Raw genomic sequence first — 19,199 nt, 5'->3', positions numbered from 1 at the left:
TTAATTTGTGTCTATTGGCGGTACTGAAATCCTCACCTATTGTGGCTAAGTACTGTCCAGTCATTCTGCTTCCCTGTAACTTTATAATTTCCACAAGTAACTTTCACTTTTGCCACAATATAATCTTATGTAACTAAATTTGTTATAAACTATTTTGCTGCAAAGTCTATAAGGTTATAATATGATACCTGCTTAAAAAACATACTTCTTTTCTACAACAATCAGAAAGCTACTGAAGGGTAGTCAGTGATAAAATATTATTGCTGCAACATATGAATTTTTGTCGTACATCAGTTTGAGATTACATCCACAGAAAACTCATATGAGTACGGTATACACTAAGAATATTGTGTCATTTCAGCATGAGCATTTCAGAATCTATGAACCTATTTGTTAGTGTCATAAAACTCTTTTAAAAGTAATTACTGAAATGACTCACAGATGTCTTTGAGTTTTTATCACCAGAAAATATTGTTCTTTATTGCTGCCGTAAGAAAAAAATTCCATGTCAATTAGCAAAAAGAATTTTTTTCTTTTGTTTTTGTATTTCATGTCCAGCACCGGCAGTATGTTTTTCTGGCAAATTTGCACCCTTTTTGTGAAGAAATGAAGAGATGAATGAAATTTTGTTGCCCTCAAAGTGCATCTTTAAAAAGAAACAGTAAACATAGCTGTTTAAAATGCCGTAAGACACCTTTTCAGAGACAGGGAGTGTGCCAGTAGTTTTATTCTCTATGAGATGGTAATATCAGTTCTGTTTACACACCTCTGTTTTTCCATTCTTCATACGATGCTGAATAGACTGTCCCAAGATGCGTCGCTTAAAATGAAAGAAACGGATCTCGAGTAGGTGTGCACCCTCAGAGAATGTCGATATCGTGAAGAACAGGAGAACATTCCACAAGGCCCACCATCGAACTATTGATGAGAATGCGAGAGCTGCCACCAGCAGCAGTGACAGCAGCGTCCAGAAGGCGAGTGCGAGGTACAGAGCGTTGCTGTGAAGGACCGGCCCTTTCAAATTACTGTGCTCTGGTGCAGCTGGAGTACACGACAGGGATTTCGAGGGAGAACTGTCGAGCGGCTCGAGGCCAGAATAGTCAGGAGATGGCAAAACCGGTGTCGTACCGGAACCTGGCGGTGATGCGCCCACAGGGGTGGTAGCCCGGGAGAAGCTGCCGCCTCTCGTGTGGAAGTCTCGCAGGAGGTTCTCTTTGTTCTGCCACACCCTGGACAGCCACTGCCGCAACTCAGGATCACCCGTCGGCAGGTCAGAGACAGGGTACCTGTCACACAAAAGCATTCCATTATCATTATTACATTATTATTACTGGTGTTCTTTTCCTTGCATAAATGTCCTACATTACTTGACCACTTTTCATCTGTATTTCACTTATGGACAAGGCTACACTCGGTACAAATGCCTTCAGAAAATAATTCCTCACACACAAATTAGTATTTGATGTTAACAAGTCAAACCTTTTCAGAAACCTTGTTATTGCTGTTGCCAGTAAGCATTTTATATCCCCTCAAGCTCAGCCATCATCAGTTACTTAGTTGCCCAAATAGCAAAAGTCATCTGCTACCTTTTTTGTGTCATTTCCTAATCTACAATAATTTCCTAAGCATCACCTGATATGAGTCAACTATATTCCACTACCCTTATTTTACTTGTGTTAAAGTCCAAGTTGCAACCTCTTTTCCACACACTGTCCACTGTATTCAACTGCGCTTTTAAGTCTTTACCGTCAATGAAAGTTACAATACCATTGAAAAACCTCAAAAGTTTTTATTTCTTCTTCCTGACATTTAATATCCTTACCAAATTTCATCTCAGTCTCTTTTACTGCTTGCTCAATGTACCTATGTACTATCATAAGCCTTCTCTAATCTACAAATACTACACTGAAGAGCCAAAGAAACTGGTACACCTGCCTAATATCGGGTAGGGCCCCTGTGAGCTCACAGAAGTGCCACAACATGACGTGGAATGGACTCAGATAATGTCTGAAATAGTGCTGAAGGGAACTGACACTACGAATCCTCCAGGGCTGCCCATAAATCCGTAGAAGTACGAGGGGGTGGAGATCTCATCTGAACAGTACATTGCAGCGCATCCCTGATATGCTCAATAGTTTTCATATCTGGGGAGTTTGGTAGCCAGCAGAAGTGTTTAAACTCAGAAGAGTACTCCTGGAACCACTCTGTAGCAATTCTGGGGGTGTGGGGTGTTACATTGTCCTGCTGGAATTGCCCAAGTCCGTCAGAATGCACAATGGACATGAATGGATGAGGGTGATGAGACAGGATGATTATGTATGTGTCACCTGCCAGAATCATATCTACACATACCCCACACCATTACAGTCTTCACCAGCTTGAACAGTCCGCTATTGACATGCAGGGTCCATGGATTCATGAGGTTGTCTCCATATCCATACAAGTCTATCTGCTTGATACAATTTGAAATGGGAATCGTCCAACCAGGCAACAGTCCAATATCGGTGTTGATGGGCTGATGTGAGGTGTAAAGCGTTGTGTCATGCAGTCATCAAGGGTACATGAGTCGGCCTTCAGTTCCGAAAGCCCATATTGATCATGTTTCGTTGAATGGTTTGCATGCTGACACTTGCTGATGACCCAGCATTGATTGAAATCTGCAGCAATTTGCAGAGGGGTTGCACTTCTGTCGCATTGAACAATTCTCTTCAGTTGTCATTGGTCCCATTCTTGCAGAATCTTTTTCTGGCCACAGCAATGTTGGAGATTTGATGTTTTGCAGGATCCCGATATTCACGATATACTTGTGAAATCCCCACTTCATCACTACTTCAGAGATGCTGTGTCCCATCGCTTGTGCACCAACTATGACACCACGTTCGAACTCACTTAAATCTTGATAACCTGTCATTGTAGCAGTAGTAACTGATATAAAAACTGTGCCAGACACTTATCTTATATATTCTTTGCCGACTGCAGTGCCATGTTCTGCCTGTTACATATCTCTGTATTTGAATACACATGCCTCTACCAATTTCTTTGACACTTCAGTGTGTAAACATATGTTTGCTTTCCTTTAACCTATCTTCTAAGAAGACCGAGCAAAGTGGCACAGTGGTTAGCACACTGCACTAGCATTCAGGACGACGAGAGTTCGAACCTACATCCAGCCACCCAGATTTAGGGTTTCTGTTGATTTTCCTTAATCTCTCCAGGCAAAGCTGGAATGGTTCCTTTGAAAGGGCATGGCTGATTTCCTTTCTTATCCTAAACACAATCCAAGCGTGTGCTCTGTCTCTAATGAGCTCAATGTCAATATGATGTTAAACCCAATCTTCGTTCCTTCTTTCTTTTTATCATCTAAGGTATGTGATAGAGTCAGTATTGCCTTTGTGACTGTACATTTCTCCAGAAGCCAAACTGATCTTCCTCAGCATAAGGGAATTTCATCTCTCAAAGCTACCTATTGATCTTCTCTTTTATTCCTTTCACCTGTTTCAGTCAGCAATTGCTTAATGCTCATACTGAAACTTTGGACAACCTCTGGTTCTTTCAATTTATCCAGGTCTTGTCTCCTTAATTTCCTATCTTTCTGCAATTTTTTCAGTTTTAATTTACAGTTCATAACCAGAGTCCATATCTGCCCTTGCAAACATTTAGCGATTTGAAATCTTATTTCTAAATTTCTCCCTTACCATTATATAATTAATCTGAAATCTAATAGTGTCTTCAGGTTTCTTCCATCTATCTAAACTTCTTTCATGAGTCTTAAATCAAATGTTAGCAATGATTAAATTATACTCCATGCAAAATTTTACCCTGTGACTTCTCCTTTCATTCATTTCATCCAGTCCATGTTCTGCTACTATTTTTCCTTCCCTTCTTTTTCCTACTGTCGAATTTCAGTCCACTATCATAATTAAATTTCCTGCTCCCTTACATATTTCAATAATTGTTTTTATCTCATAATACATTAATACATTCTCTCCATCTCTTCATCATCTGTGGAGGCAATCTCTCTCTCTCTCTCTCTCTCTCTCTCTCTCTCTCTCTCTCTCTCACACACACACACACACACACACACACACACACATAACTTCTTGTTCATATATTTTACAGAAGTAGACAAAAGTGATTGCCTTTGCCTGTTAACATGTAACTTGACCTGGCGATACTCCCGAAAGCTTCACTTCACGATGGGACTTACAGAACACAATATGTCAATGAGTGGGTGTGTATATACGAGGAAGAAATTATATCTGAAAATATGTATAATGTTAGTCTCTTTAAACTAAGAACATTTGCCCCAATTTTATGAGATATTTGTGCTATACTGCTTTGATTATGGATGGACAGTTTATGGCTGCAGTAGGCCATCTTAAGATGGGGATTTGGTTGGTGACATGAGGAGACGGGACAAGTCTGACCCCCAGCCTCTGTACTGAGCCCAGGGAAACACTGCTTTCATTTGATGGCAAATCCTAATAATGCATCATGTATGCAGCCTACTCTCCATCCCACAACCACCTGGCACACTGTACCATTGCTTGCCCTCCAATGGGGTGACTGTTCAGAAATAGGCTGTGCATAATGAAGCCATTCAGTATTCAATTGCGGCAGGACTTAGTAGCTCTCTATACAGACCGTATTTACATGTTCCACTGAGATTTGAGTAATCTACCACCTTGGTTAATATGGAGACCCAGAACTAGTTTAGATTTATCAGGGTCAAAAAGAATTTCACTCCAGGCTGTGTTTTTATATCAGTAGTTTACAGAATTTTATCCGAGCACTGTGACTGTGTGGCCATTTACACTGGTGGGTGTAAGCAGGGTAATTCCATTGGCAGTGCTTGTTATTTCCAGACTGCACTCTCAAGATTCACTTACCTGGTACATTCACAGTGTATGACGCTGAATTATATATGATCTTGAGTGCAATAGAGCAGATGCATTGTCTTCAGGCTACCAAATTGTTCATCTGAACTGACACCTGAAGTGCACTTCAGGCTATCATTCACATGTATCCAATGGAAAAGTATCTTCAGCTGATCCATTTCACCCTTTTCCCTTTACAGGAGCAGGGCAAGGAGGTGTCATTCTGCTGGGTACCAGGACATGTGGGCATTGAGGGTAATGGAGCAGCAGATGACACAGCTAAGTATACCTACTTGGAAAATATGATTTCTGAATGTGATGTCCTGTATCATGGAGACAAAGGATTATGTGTCTGTGGGAGGACAGGTGTTTATGGTTAAGGAACAAGACTGCAGCCAGTGAAACCAATGACTTGGCTGTGGTGTTTCTCCTTCTGGCCACTGCAGCAGGAGGAAATACTCGTAACATGCCTCCGAATAGGGCACTGTCCTCTGAAGCACACATTCCTCGTCTGGTAGAAGGATCCACCAGCACGCAGTGCTTGTCCTGTATTACATTTTAACAGGATGTGTTTAATACCAAGCATAAGGGATGTAACCACCTTACCAGCTGACCTGCCATCTATTTTAGGATGTGACGAATCGAATGTGCCCCATGTTTTAAGATTGTGTGTGATGTCTGCTCTTCTCAGTGGGATCTTAGGTAGCAGATTTTAACATATTTCCAGGGTGGTCGCTAGTTGCTCAACCAGGCACAGCCCCTCTTACACTACTTTAATGTCGTGTAGCTACAGTTGGTGTATTTTAATCACAAATTGTGCTGAGGCACACATCTCTTGGTGTTGTGTGTAGGAATGTGAATGCGAGTGAAAGACAGTGTTCCATGGTGACTGAGGATTACATTTTATATTTTACCATTTGTTACATACTTTTCACAAAACAAGACCACATTCCATAAAAACATGGGAGAACTGCCGTAAGTCAGTAACATCTTGCCACAATATTTCGGCACAAAGTCTTTTGGCCATCTTCAGGTGAGTGCAGATGTGTATACAGTTGTCTTAAAATTGGACAAAGGAAATTCTACAGTTTTTATGACAAAGGATGATTACGTCAAGTTCACAATGGCTAGGCACACAGTTCCAAAGTGACTATCTTAAAAATGCAATTCTTCTTTTCCATTTTTGAGCCTTGGGTGCATAAATCGTATTGGAACCTTATAATGAGACTGTACCTATGTAATTCAATAGTACTGTACATGGTGACACAGCCACAATCAATTGTGCATCACTATGCATCACCTACTCCTGGTATATTTCATAGTTTTGGCAATGTATATTTTTCCAAATAAAGATTACTGATTACATTCAATGTTTGGAGACCTATATTTTTATATCACTTTATTTACTATATTTTATTCTGAAAATCTCTAAAAATGATCTAAGTAAATGTAATTATATAGTGATATGGTTATAATAGAGGGAAACATTCCACGTAGGAAAAATATATCTAAAAACAAAGATGATGTGACTTACTAAATGAAAGTGCTGGCAGGTCGACAGACACGAATGGACACAGGCAGACAGTGTTTGTTGGTAATGAGGATCACCCTGTGGCTAAACATGCCTTGGTGCACGGCCAGCACATCTTGGCACAGTGTTACACCGTCCGGGTTATCTGGATACTTCCCACCAACACCAACCTATCCGAACTCCGGAGATGGGAACTTGCTCTTCAATATATCCTCTCTTCCCGTTACCCACCAGGCCTCAATCTCCACTAATTTCAAGTTGCCGCCACTCATACCTCACCTGTCATTCAACATCATCTTTGCCTCTGCACTTCCGCCTCGACTGACATCTCTGCCCAAACTCTTTGTCTTTAAATATGTCTGCTTGTGTCTGTATATGTGTGGATGGAGATATGTGTGTGTGTGTGTGCGCGTGAGTGTATACCCGTCCTTTTTTCCCCCTAAGGTAAGTCTTTCCGCTCCCGGGATTGGAATGACTCCTTACCCTCTCCCTTAAAACCCACTTCCTTTCGTATTTCCCTCTCCTTCCCTCTTTCCAGATGAGGCAACAGTGTGTTGCGAAAGCTTGAATTGTGTGTGTATGTTTGTGTTTGTTTGTGTGTCTATCGACCTGCCAGCACTTTCATTTGGTAAGTCACATCAGCTTTGTTTTTAGATATAATTATATAGTGATGTATTTATTCTAGATAAATATTATCTGTGATTAAGAATCGATCTGAATCATACTCTGTGAACTTCCAATATAAATGTATCTTTGGATTATGTTTACCCTGCGGTGAGTAGCAGTGGTAGTAGTTGGTTGTGAGATGTGAGGGAGGTGTAGCAAAGCAAGATGGACCCATTCCTATTTTGTTTGGTTATTTCTTCATCTTTCATTTCACCCTCTTTGGGGTACAGTAGATCAATAATTTTTTGGTGTGTTGTTCTTTTCTCAGTGCCCAATATTTCTTTATTCTTTCTGATCTTCTTTTGCTCTCTTTTTCCAAGATCAAGTTTTTGGGTTTTTGTAACAATATTATGAGAAGGAAAGTTGCTACTTGCCATATAGCAGAGATGCTGAGTCACAGAGAGGTTCAACAAAAAGATTTTCACACTAACATCTTTTTGTTGTGCCTACCTGCGACGCAGTATCTCTGCTACATGGTGAGTAGCAACTTTCCTTCTCATAATACTGTTACATTCTAGCCTGGATTTTACATTATCTGATTTTTGGGTTTTTGTGCAGATTTGTCTTGGAGCCTTAGATTTTCATCTTTATTTATTAATTTAGCTGTTCGATTGATTAGTGATTTTTCTGAAATCTTTAGTTCTACTAGGTTTCTCTCAGTTTCTTTAGACCCGTTGGGTTTTGTTTCATGGTTATGGATAAAGCTGAAGGTCTGTTTGGTTAATCTGTTAGATTTCATTTTCTGAGACGATGTCCATAAAAATTTATCTCCCTTTTTTGCATTGTATCTAAAGTTTTTCAATTGTCTTGGAGAGAGTTTCATTTTTGATTATACTATCTTATCATCATGGAATTTTGGTCCCATTATTTTCGCTAAAATTTTTCTTTCCTTTATCTCAAGTTTCTCCATGTGGCCTTTGAAGTTCATGTGAAGTATTTCTGCTGCATGCAATGCTTCTGGCTTAACAACTGTCTTGTAATGTGTAATTGTGGATCCTACGAAGGGGATTTTTTGTTGTGTGTATCTTTTGTTAGCTGGAAGGCCAGTTCAAGTTTATTTTTCTGGATTACATTGCTTTGTTGTCCTCAGCAATCCAGTCCATTCCCCAAGATATTTAAATTCTTTCACTACTTCAACCTTTTGTTCTTGGACTTCTGAGGTGTTTATGCGAGTTCTTGATGTTTGTTATGAATTTAGTTAGTTTGAAGGAGTTTGAAGACCTATTTTAGCTGTTTGTTTCTTTAATTCAAAGATTTATTCCTATGTTTCTTTCACTGTGTTGGCGAACAGTGCCATATCATCTGCAAAGGCAGTGTAGTTTACTTTAAGGTTCTCCTTTTTGCAACCCAATCTTATACCACTCTTTATATTTGTGTTCCATTGTCTGGCTACTTTCTCAAGTGCACAACTGAACAGCAATGGTGAGAGCCTATCCCCCTGTCACAACCCCATTTTTATTTTGAAGCTTCTGATGGTTCACACATGAATTTAACTTTTCAAAAATGTATCTGTAAGGATTGCTTTTATGATATTTATTGTTTTCTTATCCAAACCCATTTCCTCCAGGACTGCTAATAGAGGTTGTCTGTCAATTGGATCACATGCTTTTTTGAAATGAATGAAGGAGATTTCACATGTCTTTGCCCTTGATTTTTTGTACGTCATAATGTTTTTAAGGTTTTATATATAAAATCAAAGATGAGGTGACTTACCGAACGAAAGCGCTGGCAGGTCGATAGACACACAAACAAACACAAACATACACACAAAATTCAAGCTTTCGCAACAAACTGTTGCCTCATCAGGAAAGAGGGAAGGAGAGGGGAAGACGAAAGGAAGTGGGTTTTAAGGGAGAGGGTAAGGAGTCATTCCAATCCCGGGAGCGGAAAGACTTACCTTAGGGGGAAAAAAGGACAGGTATACACTCGCACACACGCACATATCCATCCACACATACAGACACAAGCAGACATATTTAAAGACCTATCTTTAAGACTTTCTTGTGGGTAGGGTGAATCAGAGCTGTTCTCCATTCTGTGGAGATCTCCTTTCCAGATTTGATTGAAAACGCATTGAAGGAATGTAATTCCTTTTTTTGTCAGCTTTTTTTCTGTATTTTGGCCAATATTTGTTTTTTATGGATTTTCAGTTCTGAAATTACTTTTTGTAGTTCTTCAGTCACTGGCTGTTCTGAATCCGGCTTCTCCCTGTTATTTAGGATGGATTGAAATTTTTCAAGGATGGATTCACAATTCAGGAGGTTCTCAAAATAGCCTGCTAGTTTCTTACAATTTTCCATGTTATTGAGCGATGGTCAGCATCTCCACCATATGGTGAGTAACAACTTTCCTTCTCATAATACTGTTACATTCCATCCTGGATTTTCCATCGATTGATCAATGGTGTGGTGTTGTGAATAAGAAGAGGGACAGTGAAATAGGACAATTAACAATGGTTACTGATTAATTTTAATATAAAAGTGCCACACATACTGTTAATCAGAGTGAGACTTGTAGGTTAGTTAGGCCATACTATACAGTGACTATTGTAGTATAATTAGAAGGTGCAGTATGTGCATACCTGATAGAGATTTTAGTTATCAATGAATATCCTGACTGAAGGAATTATGTTGCAATTTTGTCGCAAAGAAAAAGATTAACATATTGTTGTTAAACACTTACAAGAGATGGGAAACCTGTCGGTGAGACCAAATCCCATTTATTTTTTAAGATAACGAGCTACAACAACAGCAACTATGGCATCAAATTGAAAGATGAGTACTGTTTTCACTATTGATGTTCAACAACAAACAGTGTTAGCAAAAAGTGTATTAGGTTCCTTTTCCTGCAGTTAACCTTAAACAATCCTCTGTCTGGAAATTATTGACAGAGCTGTTCATGAATTTTATTTTGTGAGTTATTTAACAAAATTTCAATTATAGGCCTGACTTAGGGTTTCAATACAATCTTTTTTAACTTCTTAGCAAGTTATCATCAGACACTTTGTTTAAAAACAAAGGAAAATGAGGAAAGTAAAATACTAGGGAACTAAATTACAAAATCAAACCAGTTTTTACACATAGTTACATGTATTTGAATACTTTACATAGTAACTCATCAAAGTACAGCTGAACAAGCCAGGAGATATTAACATATGTGCACTCTGATTCATGGAACTTAAGGCGACAGCCAGCTGCATAATACAAGGATTCCAAAAAAAACTCTTCTGATTTCACAAGGTAATATCTTCCGTGTGCATGAAGGTAGAAATCTTGGATAGCTATTACCTTGCACACTGAACTGAAAAGTTTACCGGGGTGCCAGTTGTGCGATGCCATTTCGTCTGGTTGCCGGCAGAATCTCCCTGAGGCTGCGAGCTTACTTACTCATTTCTATGTTAATTACCCAGTGTCCAATGAGTTGAGATGCTGGTAACACAGCAAAACAAACTGTTTTGTGTTCTGTGTTCTGAGAGGTGAAATTCAGTTACAAATATGCAGCATGATTTTTGTTAAAATTATAGCACTGTATCTTTTACAGCATAAGCAGCAAATGTGTCTCGTACTCCACCGTTGGGCTCTAAGGTCACCCAGTTTCACTGAATGTGATTTTTCCTTTATTCTTCATTCTGGGAGTTTGTGAAATACTTCCTCTATATGTCTCCACTACTATACAATTGGGCATACAGTGACACTGTGGAACACTCCCGATTACAAATATGTCAAATGTTATTAACAGAAACAGCAGCCTAACTTTAATGTTGATGTGGCTGAGGCCTAACTGATAAATGCTGATAGAATTTAGCTGCTTCAGCAGTCTTTTCTAATCAGGCTGTGGTGGCTCAATAATGTTCATACGAGGGTTGACTAAAAGTAATGCCTCCATCTTGGTAACTCTTCAACAGTTGGCAGCACTGGTATGTGGCAGGTACTGGCTTGTTTTGTAGCCTCTTCTCCTGTACAGCTCCAGTTGGTGGGAAGCCGATTTAAGCAACGTGCAGTCATTGAATTCTTGACAGCAGAAGGTGTCACCCCAAAGGAGGTTCATCAGAGAATGAAAGCAGTTTATGGTGAATGTGTTGATGTGAGTACTGTGCGTCATTGGGTGAGTAACTTTAAAGATGTTGAGGTGGGAAAATCAGACCTGCATGACAAACAGAGTTGGACATTCTGTGACTGCAACCACCGAGTTCCACAAGCACAACGTTGACAGATTAATTCAGGATGATCGCCGTATCACTTGGAGAGAAACTGCAAGCACCATCAGCATTTCACAAGAACATGTGGGTCACATTATTGCTTTGCTTGGATATCGGAAAATCTGTGCATGATGGGTAACCCGGATACTGACTCCTGAAATGAAAGTGCACAGGCTTGAAATTTGCCAGGAACTCCTCTCGCATTGTGAGAATGAAGGTGATGCCTTTCTTCATTCAATTGTGACAGGAGACGAAACACAGGTAAACCATTATGGCCCAGAGACAAAATATCAGTCTATGGAATATTGACACAAAGACTCGCCTCAGAAAAAGAAATTCAAGACGCAGCCCGCAGCCCTCAGCTGGAAAAATCATGGCCACAGTGTTCTGGGATGCAGATGGTGTTATCCATGTTGATTTCCTTGATAGTGGAACAACAACAATTCCAGAGTGTTATACCACAATGCTGTGAACTCTGAAACGATGGCTAACAAGGGTCCGAAAGGAAAAGGGAAATGTTTTCCTGCAGAATGACAATGCCAAAACACATACTTCACATGCCACCACAGCAGAACTTCAGAGACTGAATCTTACCACCATATGGCATCCTCCATAGAGTCCAGATTTAGCACAGTCTGATTTCCTTCTGTTCCCAATAATGAAAGGCAATCTGCGGGGACATCATTATGCTTGTGATGAAGATGTTGAGAGAACTGTAAGATTGTGGTTGCAGAAAAAGAGTGTTGACTTCTTGCATGACGGCTTCAGAAAAGTTGTTCATCATTGGCAGAAATGTATCCAATGGGCTGGTGATTATGTGGAATAGTGAATATTGTTAATTAAAGATCACATTCTAAGGATTATTTCTGTGATTTATTAAAATGTTCCCATCTGACACAACTGATGAAGGTGGAGGCATTACTTTTCATTCAACCCTCATACAATGATAAAAGGGTTTTGCAGTTATCAACACCAAGATGTTTTACACTGTTTGATTTATATATTCCATTTAGATACTGTATGAGGCAGACACTACTTTTATCTCACACTTTTAATTATGGTTAATCTCATCACAGATCAGAAATCTTGGTTTTACATGACACGCTGTAACAATGGTGAACACAGACAATCCTCACTGCAATCCAAAATGTGGCTAGCACAGTTGACACAAACACAGATATAAAGCACACTGTAAATCTTTATAAAACACTTGTCAGAAATATCATTTGTAACGAATCAGTAATTTTTTGCTGAGGATCAACTATGCCAGTGCGGATTCACTCAGCCAGTATGACATGACATGTAGTCCACGGCTTCGCCTGGACTTGGACACCAAACTCAAACTTCCATGAGACTCCACTCACTCAGTGCTGGTGGTGCTTTACAGTCAATTTTGCTACCATCGACCTCTCTGAGGCAAAATGTGCTTATCATTGGGTACGAGATCGTAGACCCCTTACAACTGCCTGATGACAGCAGTGAATGCAATAACTCCAGAAGTACTTCTAAAAGTAAAGGATGAGTTTGGCTACCATCCAGATGTTTGTCGTGTGTCTGATGGAGGACACACAAAATGACAAAAGCAGATGCCAGACTGAGATTCATTGGAAGAATCCTAAGGAAATGCAATCCGAAAACAAACTGTAATTGTAAAAACTACCTTGTGGTTGTATGTGCATGCACATAGAAGGTATACCCTTACTGAATCAGATGGTTCTTTTGCAAGTAGAAAAATTATAGTCATTAAAATTGATCCCAGATGAGGTTCACACTTCTCAAAGTAAATACTTACAAAACATCTGGTGTCAGTAAGCTAGACATTAACAAGAAGGCACCCTACAGGCATCAGTGAGTGACAAACAGGTCACCAGCAGTTCCAAGAGCACATTATACAGTGTGTGTGAAACAACTATTGCACTGATGTAGTATTAGACAACTGCAATCCAGAAGAAATAGGAAAAAGAAGAGTGACATAATAACTGACCTATGCTTTTAAACAAGGGCTTTGTTATGAAAATTGAAGACTTGTTTGTTTAATTATTCCTGTATCTAAATGACATCATTAAGTAATGCAACGACAGGTATCTGTGCATTCAACTTTGTAGTTTTTTAGAATTTGAACCAAGAGCTGTTTTATTAGTATCTAGATTGTAATGTAGTCTAAAGAGGACCTGTTTCTTTGGTCTATGTGAAATTTCAGACAGACACCACATTGTATCTTACACTGAATCCTGTGTTTCTGTTGATTTCCACTATGGACGGCCACTCTCATTTTAATGTTAAGGAAAGAATGAGGAGTCTGTACAGATTCTGTCCTGCATCAGTCAGTTCAACAAACTGATTCATTTGAGTTTTCCTTCTGTCATTTACACCTCTTGTCAACCTCTTAATTAATTCTGGCTGCCATTCCATGGCATTCTTTGCATTATCACCATTAATAATTGTTATAAAATATCAAGCTTCAGATGGTACTTAGACGGTGAGTCTGTGTATCATGGACCACTGATTTGCCCAATTTATTATGATGGATCCACAGACGACTGATTAATGATAGCATCTGAACAGATTGGCTTGTTTTAGACACCAAAGCAGTATTTATTACCTTCTTTGAGTATGATACAGTAAGATCTAAGGAATTAACACTTATTTTCTTCTATTTCTAATGCCAATTCAATTTTATGGGTAAATGCATTCAACTTCTCAGTAGCCGCCATTGATCTGTATATGGTAGCATCTGACTGTATCATAGACATACAGTAAAACCTCATTTTTATGTTCCCGCATTTTATGTTTTCCTGCTTTTTACATTCATTCAGTCCTATTCTCCCAATACAATGCTTTCCTATCATCAGCAATTCCACATTACAACATTTCCCGCATTTTAAGTTTTCTCTGACACTATCATGATTCTTAACATTGATTTTCATAGACTTCTGCAAAAAGTGCATTGCATTCCTGTTCAAAGTCAACCTTGGAATAAAGTAGAAAATGTAGAGTATATACAAAGTTATTGATCACGTAGCATAGCAAAAGTAAGCAACATTTTCATTGTTGGTGTTGGGTTGTGACTGCTTGTATTGTGCGCAATGTTTGGAACAGTGGGAAAGCACGCAAAATCACAGTCCTGATGATAATCATTATCTCATGATAGCAACCTTCCTTCTGCTCATTGTGTGTTATTACAAAGCTTTGATTTAATTTCAGTCATTTGTACAAATAATCACTGCTTTTTAAGATGGCCATCTCTATAATTGGCTTCCACAAATCTTTATTACTTTCATCTACATCTACATCTACATCCATACTCCGCAAGCCACCTGACAGTGTGTGGCGGAGGGTACCTTGAGTACCTCTATCGGTTCTCCCTTCTATTCCAGTCTCTTACTGTTCATGGAAAGAAGGATTGTCGGTAGGCCTCTCTGTGGGCTCTAATCTCTCTGATTTTATTCTCATGGTCTCTTCACGAGATATACATAGGAGAAAGCAATATACTGCTTGACTCCTCGGTGAAGGTATGTTCTCGAAACTTCAACAAAAGCCCATATCGAGCTACTGAGCATCTCTCCTGCAGAGTCTTCCACTGGAGTTTATCTATCATCTCCATAACGTTTTCGCAATTACTAAATGATCCTGTAACAAAGTGCGCTGCTCTCCATTGGATCTTCTCTATCTCTTCTATAAACCCTATCTGGTACGGATCCCACACTGCTGAGCAGTATTCAAGCAGTGGGCGAACAAGCATACTGTAACCTACTTCCTTTGTTTTCGGATTGCAATTCCTTAGGATTCTTACAATGAATCTCAGTCTGGCGTCTGCTTTACCGACGATCAACTTTATATGATCATTCCATTTTATATCACTCCTAATGCGTACTCCCAGATAATTTATGGAATTAACTGCTTCCAGTTGCTGACCTGCTATATTTTAGCTAAATGATATGGGATCTTTCTTTCTATGTATTTGCAGCACATTACACTTGTCTACATTGAGATTCAATTGCCATTCCCTGTACCATGCGTCAATTCGCTGCAGATCCTCCTGCATTTCAGTACAATTTTCCATTGTTACAACCTCTCGATATACCACAGCATCATCTGCAAAAAGCCTCAGTGAACTTCTGATATCATCCACAAGGTCATTTATGTATATTGTGAATAGCAACGGTCCTACGACACTCCCCTGCAGCACACCTGAAATCACTCTTACTTTGGAAGACTTCTCTCCATTGAGAATGACATGCTGTGTTCTGTTATCTAGGAACTCTTCAATCCAATCACACAATTGGTCTGATAGTCCATATGTTCTTACTTTGTTCATTAAATGACTGTGGGGAACTGTATCGAATGCCTTGCAGAAGTCAAGAAACACGGCATCTACCTGGGAACCTGTGTCTATGACCCTCTGAGTATTGTGGATGAATAGCGTGAGCTGAGTTTCACACGACCATCTTTTTCAAAACCCATGCTGGTTCCTACAGAGTAGATTTCTAGCTTCCAGAAAAGTCATCATACTTGAACATAATACGTGTTCCAAAATTCTACAACTGATCGACATTAGAGATATAGGTCTATAGTTCTGCACATCTGTTCGACGTCCCTTCTTGAAAACGGGGATGACGTGTGCCCTTTTCCAATCCTTTGGAACACCAGGCTCTTCTAGATACCTACGGTACACCGCTGCAAGAAGGGGGCAAGTTCCTTCGCGTACTCTGTGTAAAATCGAACTGGTATCCCATCAGGACCAGTGGCCTTTCCTCTTTTGAGCGATTTTAATTGTTTCTCTATCCCTCTGTCATCTATTTCGATATCTACCATTTTGTCATCTGTGCGACAATCTAGAGAAGGAACTACAGTGCAATCTTCCTCTGTGAAACAGCTTTGGAAAAAGACATTGAATGAAATTCACTAATCTGTACTAAGTGCATAGTCTGAGGTTGTGGTATGACCTGATGTCAGGCATAAACATTACTCCTCAAGATGTGCATGACAACATTTTCTGCCTTCTTTCTCACCCAGGATATTCCTGAACTGAGGGACTGCTTTGTCAGCAACAAGCTGTAGATTTTGTGCTTATTACTCTCTGTTTACAAAGACTGTTTTAGCCAGTATTGTCTGACAAGTTTTATTTACTGTAATTTTACAATGATTATCAATAATAAGTCTCACATTAGAACACAAATATTCTTTTAATGTGATTTCATAAACGAGTAGAGCTAATTGCTGTTAGAAAGAAACAAAAACAATTAGTTACTTCAGATTTTTTTAAACCAAGAAAATTTAAATTGTTTTAATTTCATATTTTGAATAGTATAAAGAGACTGACATGTTCATTTGCAGTTATGTTTAGTATGCTTTCCTGTATTTTACACTTTCCTTTATTTTACAATTTTCTAGGCCAGTCCACTTAAAGGTTTTACTGTATCTATAACTGCAAATTAGTTTAGTGCTTTTGTCCTCAATCTCTGGGTATTCTCTCAGGAATTTATCTTCCTATTCATTCACAAAAGTTTGGTCACTATGCTTGGCTGGTAGCTGCCCACAGCGAGACCTGCACTTTGTTGATAAAGCCTGTTATCAGAAGTTAAGCACATCTACATTTACACAGATACTCTGCAACCTACCATATGGTGCAGGTGGAGTGTACCATGTACCGCACTACTAGTCATTTCCTTTCCTGTTTCACTCACAAATAGAGCAAGGGAAAAACGACTGTCTATATGCCTCCATATGAGCCCTAATTCCTCTTATCTTATCTTTGCGGTCTTTACACACAATGTATGTTGGTGGCAGTAGAATCGTTTGGCAGTCAGCTTCAAATGCTGGCTCTCTAAATTTTCTCAACAGTGTTTCTGAAAAGAATGTCACTTTCCCTGCAGGGATTCCCATTTGAGCATTTGAGTTCCCAAAGCAGCTCTGTAGCACTTAGGTTGTTTGAACCTACCAGTAAGAAATCTAGCAGCCTGCCTCTGAATTGCTTCAATGTCTTCCTTCAATCCATCCTGGTACAAATCCCAAACACTCGAGCAGCACTCAAGAATAGGTCACACCAGCAACCTATATGTAGTTTCCTTTACAAGTGAACCACTCTCATATTGCTTTGCAACATTACTCCCAGATATTCAAACAACTTGCCTGTGTTAAGCAGAGCAAAAGCAATACTGTGTCTGAACATTGCAGGCTTGATCTTCCTACTCATCTACATTAACCCACATTTTTCCAGATTTAGGGCTAGCTGCGATTCATCACATCAACTGGAATTTTTGTCTAAGTTATCTTGTATCTTCCTACAGTTACTCAACTTTGACACCTTACCGTACACCACGGCATCATCAACAAACAACTGCAGATTGCTGCCCACCCTGTCTGCCAAATCATTTATGTATGCAGAGAACAACAGGGGTCCTACTATCACACTTCCCTGGGGCACTCCTGACGATATCCTTGTGTCTGATGAATACTTGCTATTTAGCACAATATATTGGGTTCTATTACTTAAGAAGTTTTTGAGGCACTCATATATCTGTGAACTTATTCCATATGCTCGTACCTTCATTAACAGCCTGCAATGAGGCACCATGTCAAATGCTTTCTGGAAACCTAGAAATATGCAATCTGCCTGTTGCCCTTCATCCATAGTTCAGAGTACATCATGTGAGAAATGGGCAAGCTGAGTTTTGCAAGACTGATGCTTCCTAAAACCATGCTGATTCATGGAAATAAGCTTCTCAGGCTCAAGAAAGTTTACTATATTTGAACTGAGAGTATGTTCAAGGATCCTGCAGCGAACAGAAGTTAGGGACATTGGTCTGTAATTTTATGGGCCCATTCTTTTAACTTTCTTATAAACTGAAGTCACTTGTGCCTTTTTCCAGTCACTTCAGACTGTGCTGGTCGAGAGATTCACAGCAAATGCAAGCTAGGTAAGGAGCTAATGCCATAGAGCACTCTTCATAAAACTGAACTGGAATCCCATTCGAACATGGTAATTCATTTACTTTCAAATAATTCAGTTATTTCTCTATGCCAGGGATGGTTATTACTGTCATCCATACAGGAGTCTGTCAGATGGTCAAATGACACAATGTTTGAACGTTTCTCCTGTGTGAATGATTTCTTGAATGTGAAATTTAAAACTTTGGCTTTCTTTTTGCTATCTTCAACTGCCATACCAGACTGGTCAACTTTACATAAGGCCAGAATTTCCTCAGTATCTCTGCCAGGTCTCTTCATAACATGTGACAGTGGTAGTTGTTGCATGCTTTGCACATAGATCTTTTCACAAACACTGGAATCTCTACTAACCATCGCTTGCCATTTGTGCATTCACTTTTGAACCGAGAGTGCAACAGCCTCTGCTTCCTCAGTATCCTCCAAATTCCAGTATTAAACCGTGGTGGGCCTTTTCCATCCTTTATCCACTTACTAGGCAAATAAACTCTCCAGACCATGACTTACAGTCTGCTTAAACTTTGCTCATAATTCCTCTACATTCATCTTACTGCAACAAGGTGATAGTAATAACTGCTTATTTACTCTATCTAACAGAAACCCTCTTCTAACCTCCTTGACTGATTTATTAAATTTCAGAGTCATAGTTACTACAATGACAACATGATTGTTAGTCTCCGTTTCTATACTCACTCACATTGTCGATAAGGTCCGGTCTATTTTTAGCTACAAGGTCTAAGATATTTTCATTGCCTGTGAGCTGCCAAGCTAGCTGCTCAAGACAATTTTCATAAAACATGTTCAAAACTATTTCGCATGACTGTCTGTCTGTAGCCCTCATGAAGAATCCATAGAATCTCACTCTATACTCGCCACGTTAAAGTCACCTCCAACTAGTATTGAAGGGTCTCAATATTTACACATTGTTGACCATAGACTTTCTTTGAATGACTCTAGAACTGTCATTACAGAATCAGGT

General features: G+C 39.4%; 1 protein-coding gene across 1 annotated transcript in view; it reads right to left on the bottom strand.

Annotated features, from left to right (window-relative positions):
- Positions 1-465: 465 nt before the first annotated feature.
- The window catches only part of LOC124712447 (lysocardiolipin acyltransferase 1-like), a 136,340-nt gene continuing 117,606 nt past the window's right edge, over positions 466-19,199 (bottom strand). The window contains exon 6 of the mRNA XM_047242742.1: positions 466-1,286. Within this exon, the coding sequence (XP_047098698.1) occupies positions 749-1,286 (538 nt within the window). The 3' untranslated portion in view covers positions 466-748. The remainder of the gene's footprint in view (positions 1,287-19,199) is intronic.

The sequence above is a fragment of the Schistocerca piceifrons genome, chromosome 8, assembly GCF_021461385.2.
Source record: "Schistocerca piceifrons isolate TAMUIC-IGC-003096 chromosome 8, iqSchPice1.1, whole genome shotgun sequence".
Taxonomy (NCBI): Eukaryota; Metazoa; Arthropoda; class Insecta; order Orthoptera; family Acrididae; genus Schistocerca; species Schistocerca piceifrons.
Note: the sequence above shows the minus strand (reverse complement) of the source record. Positions and strands in the feature narration are given on the sequence as shown.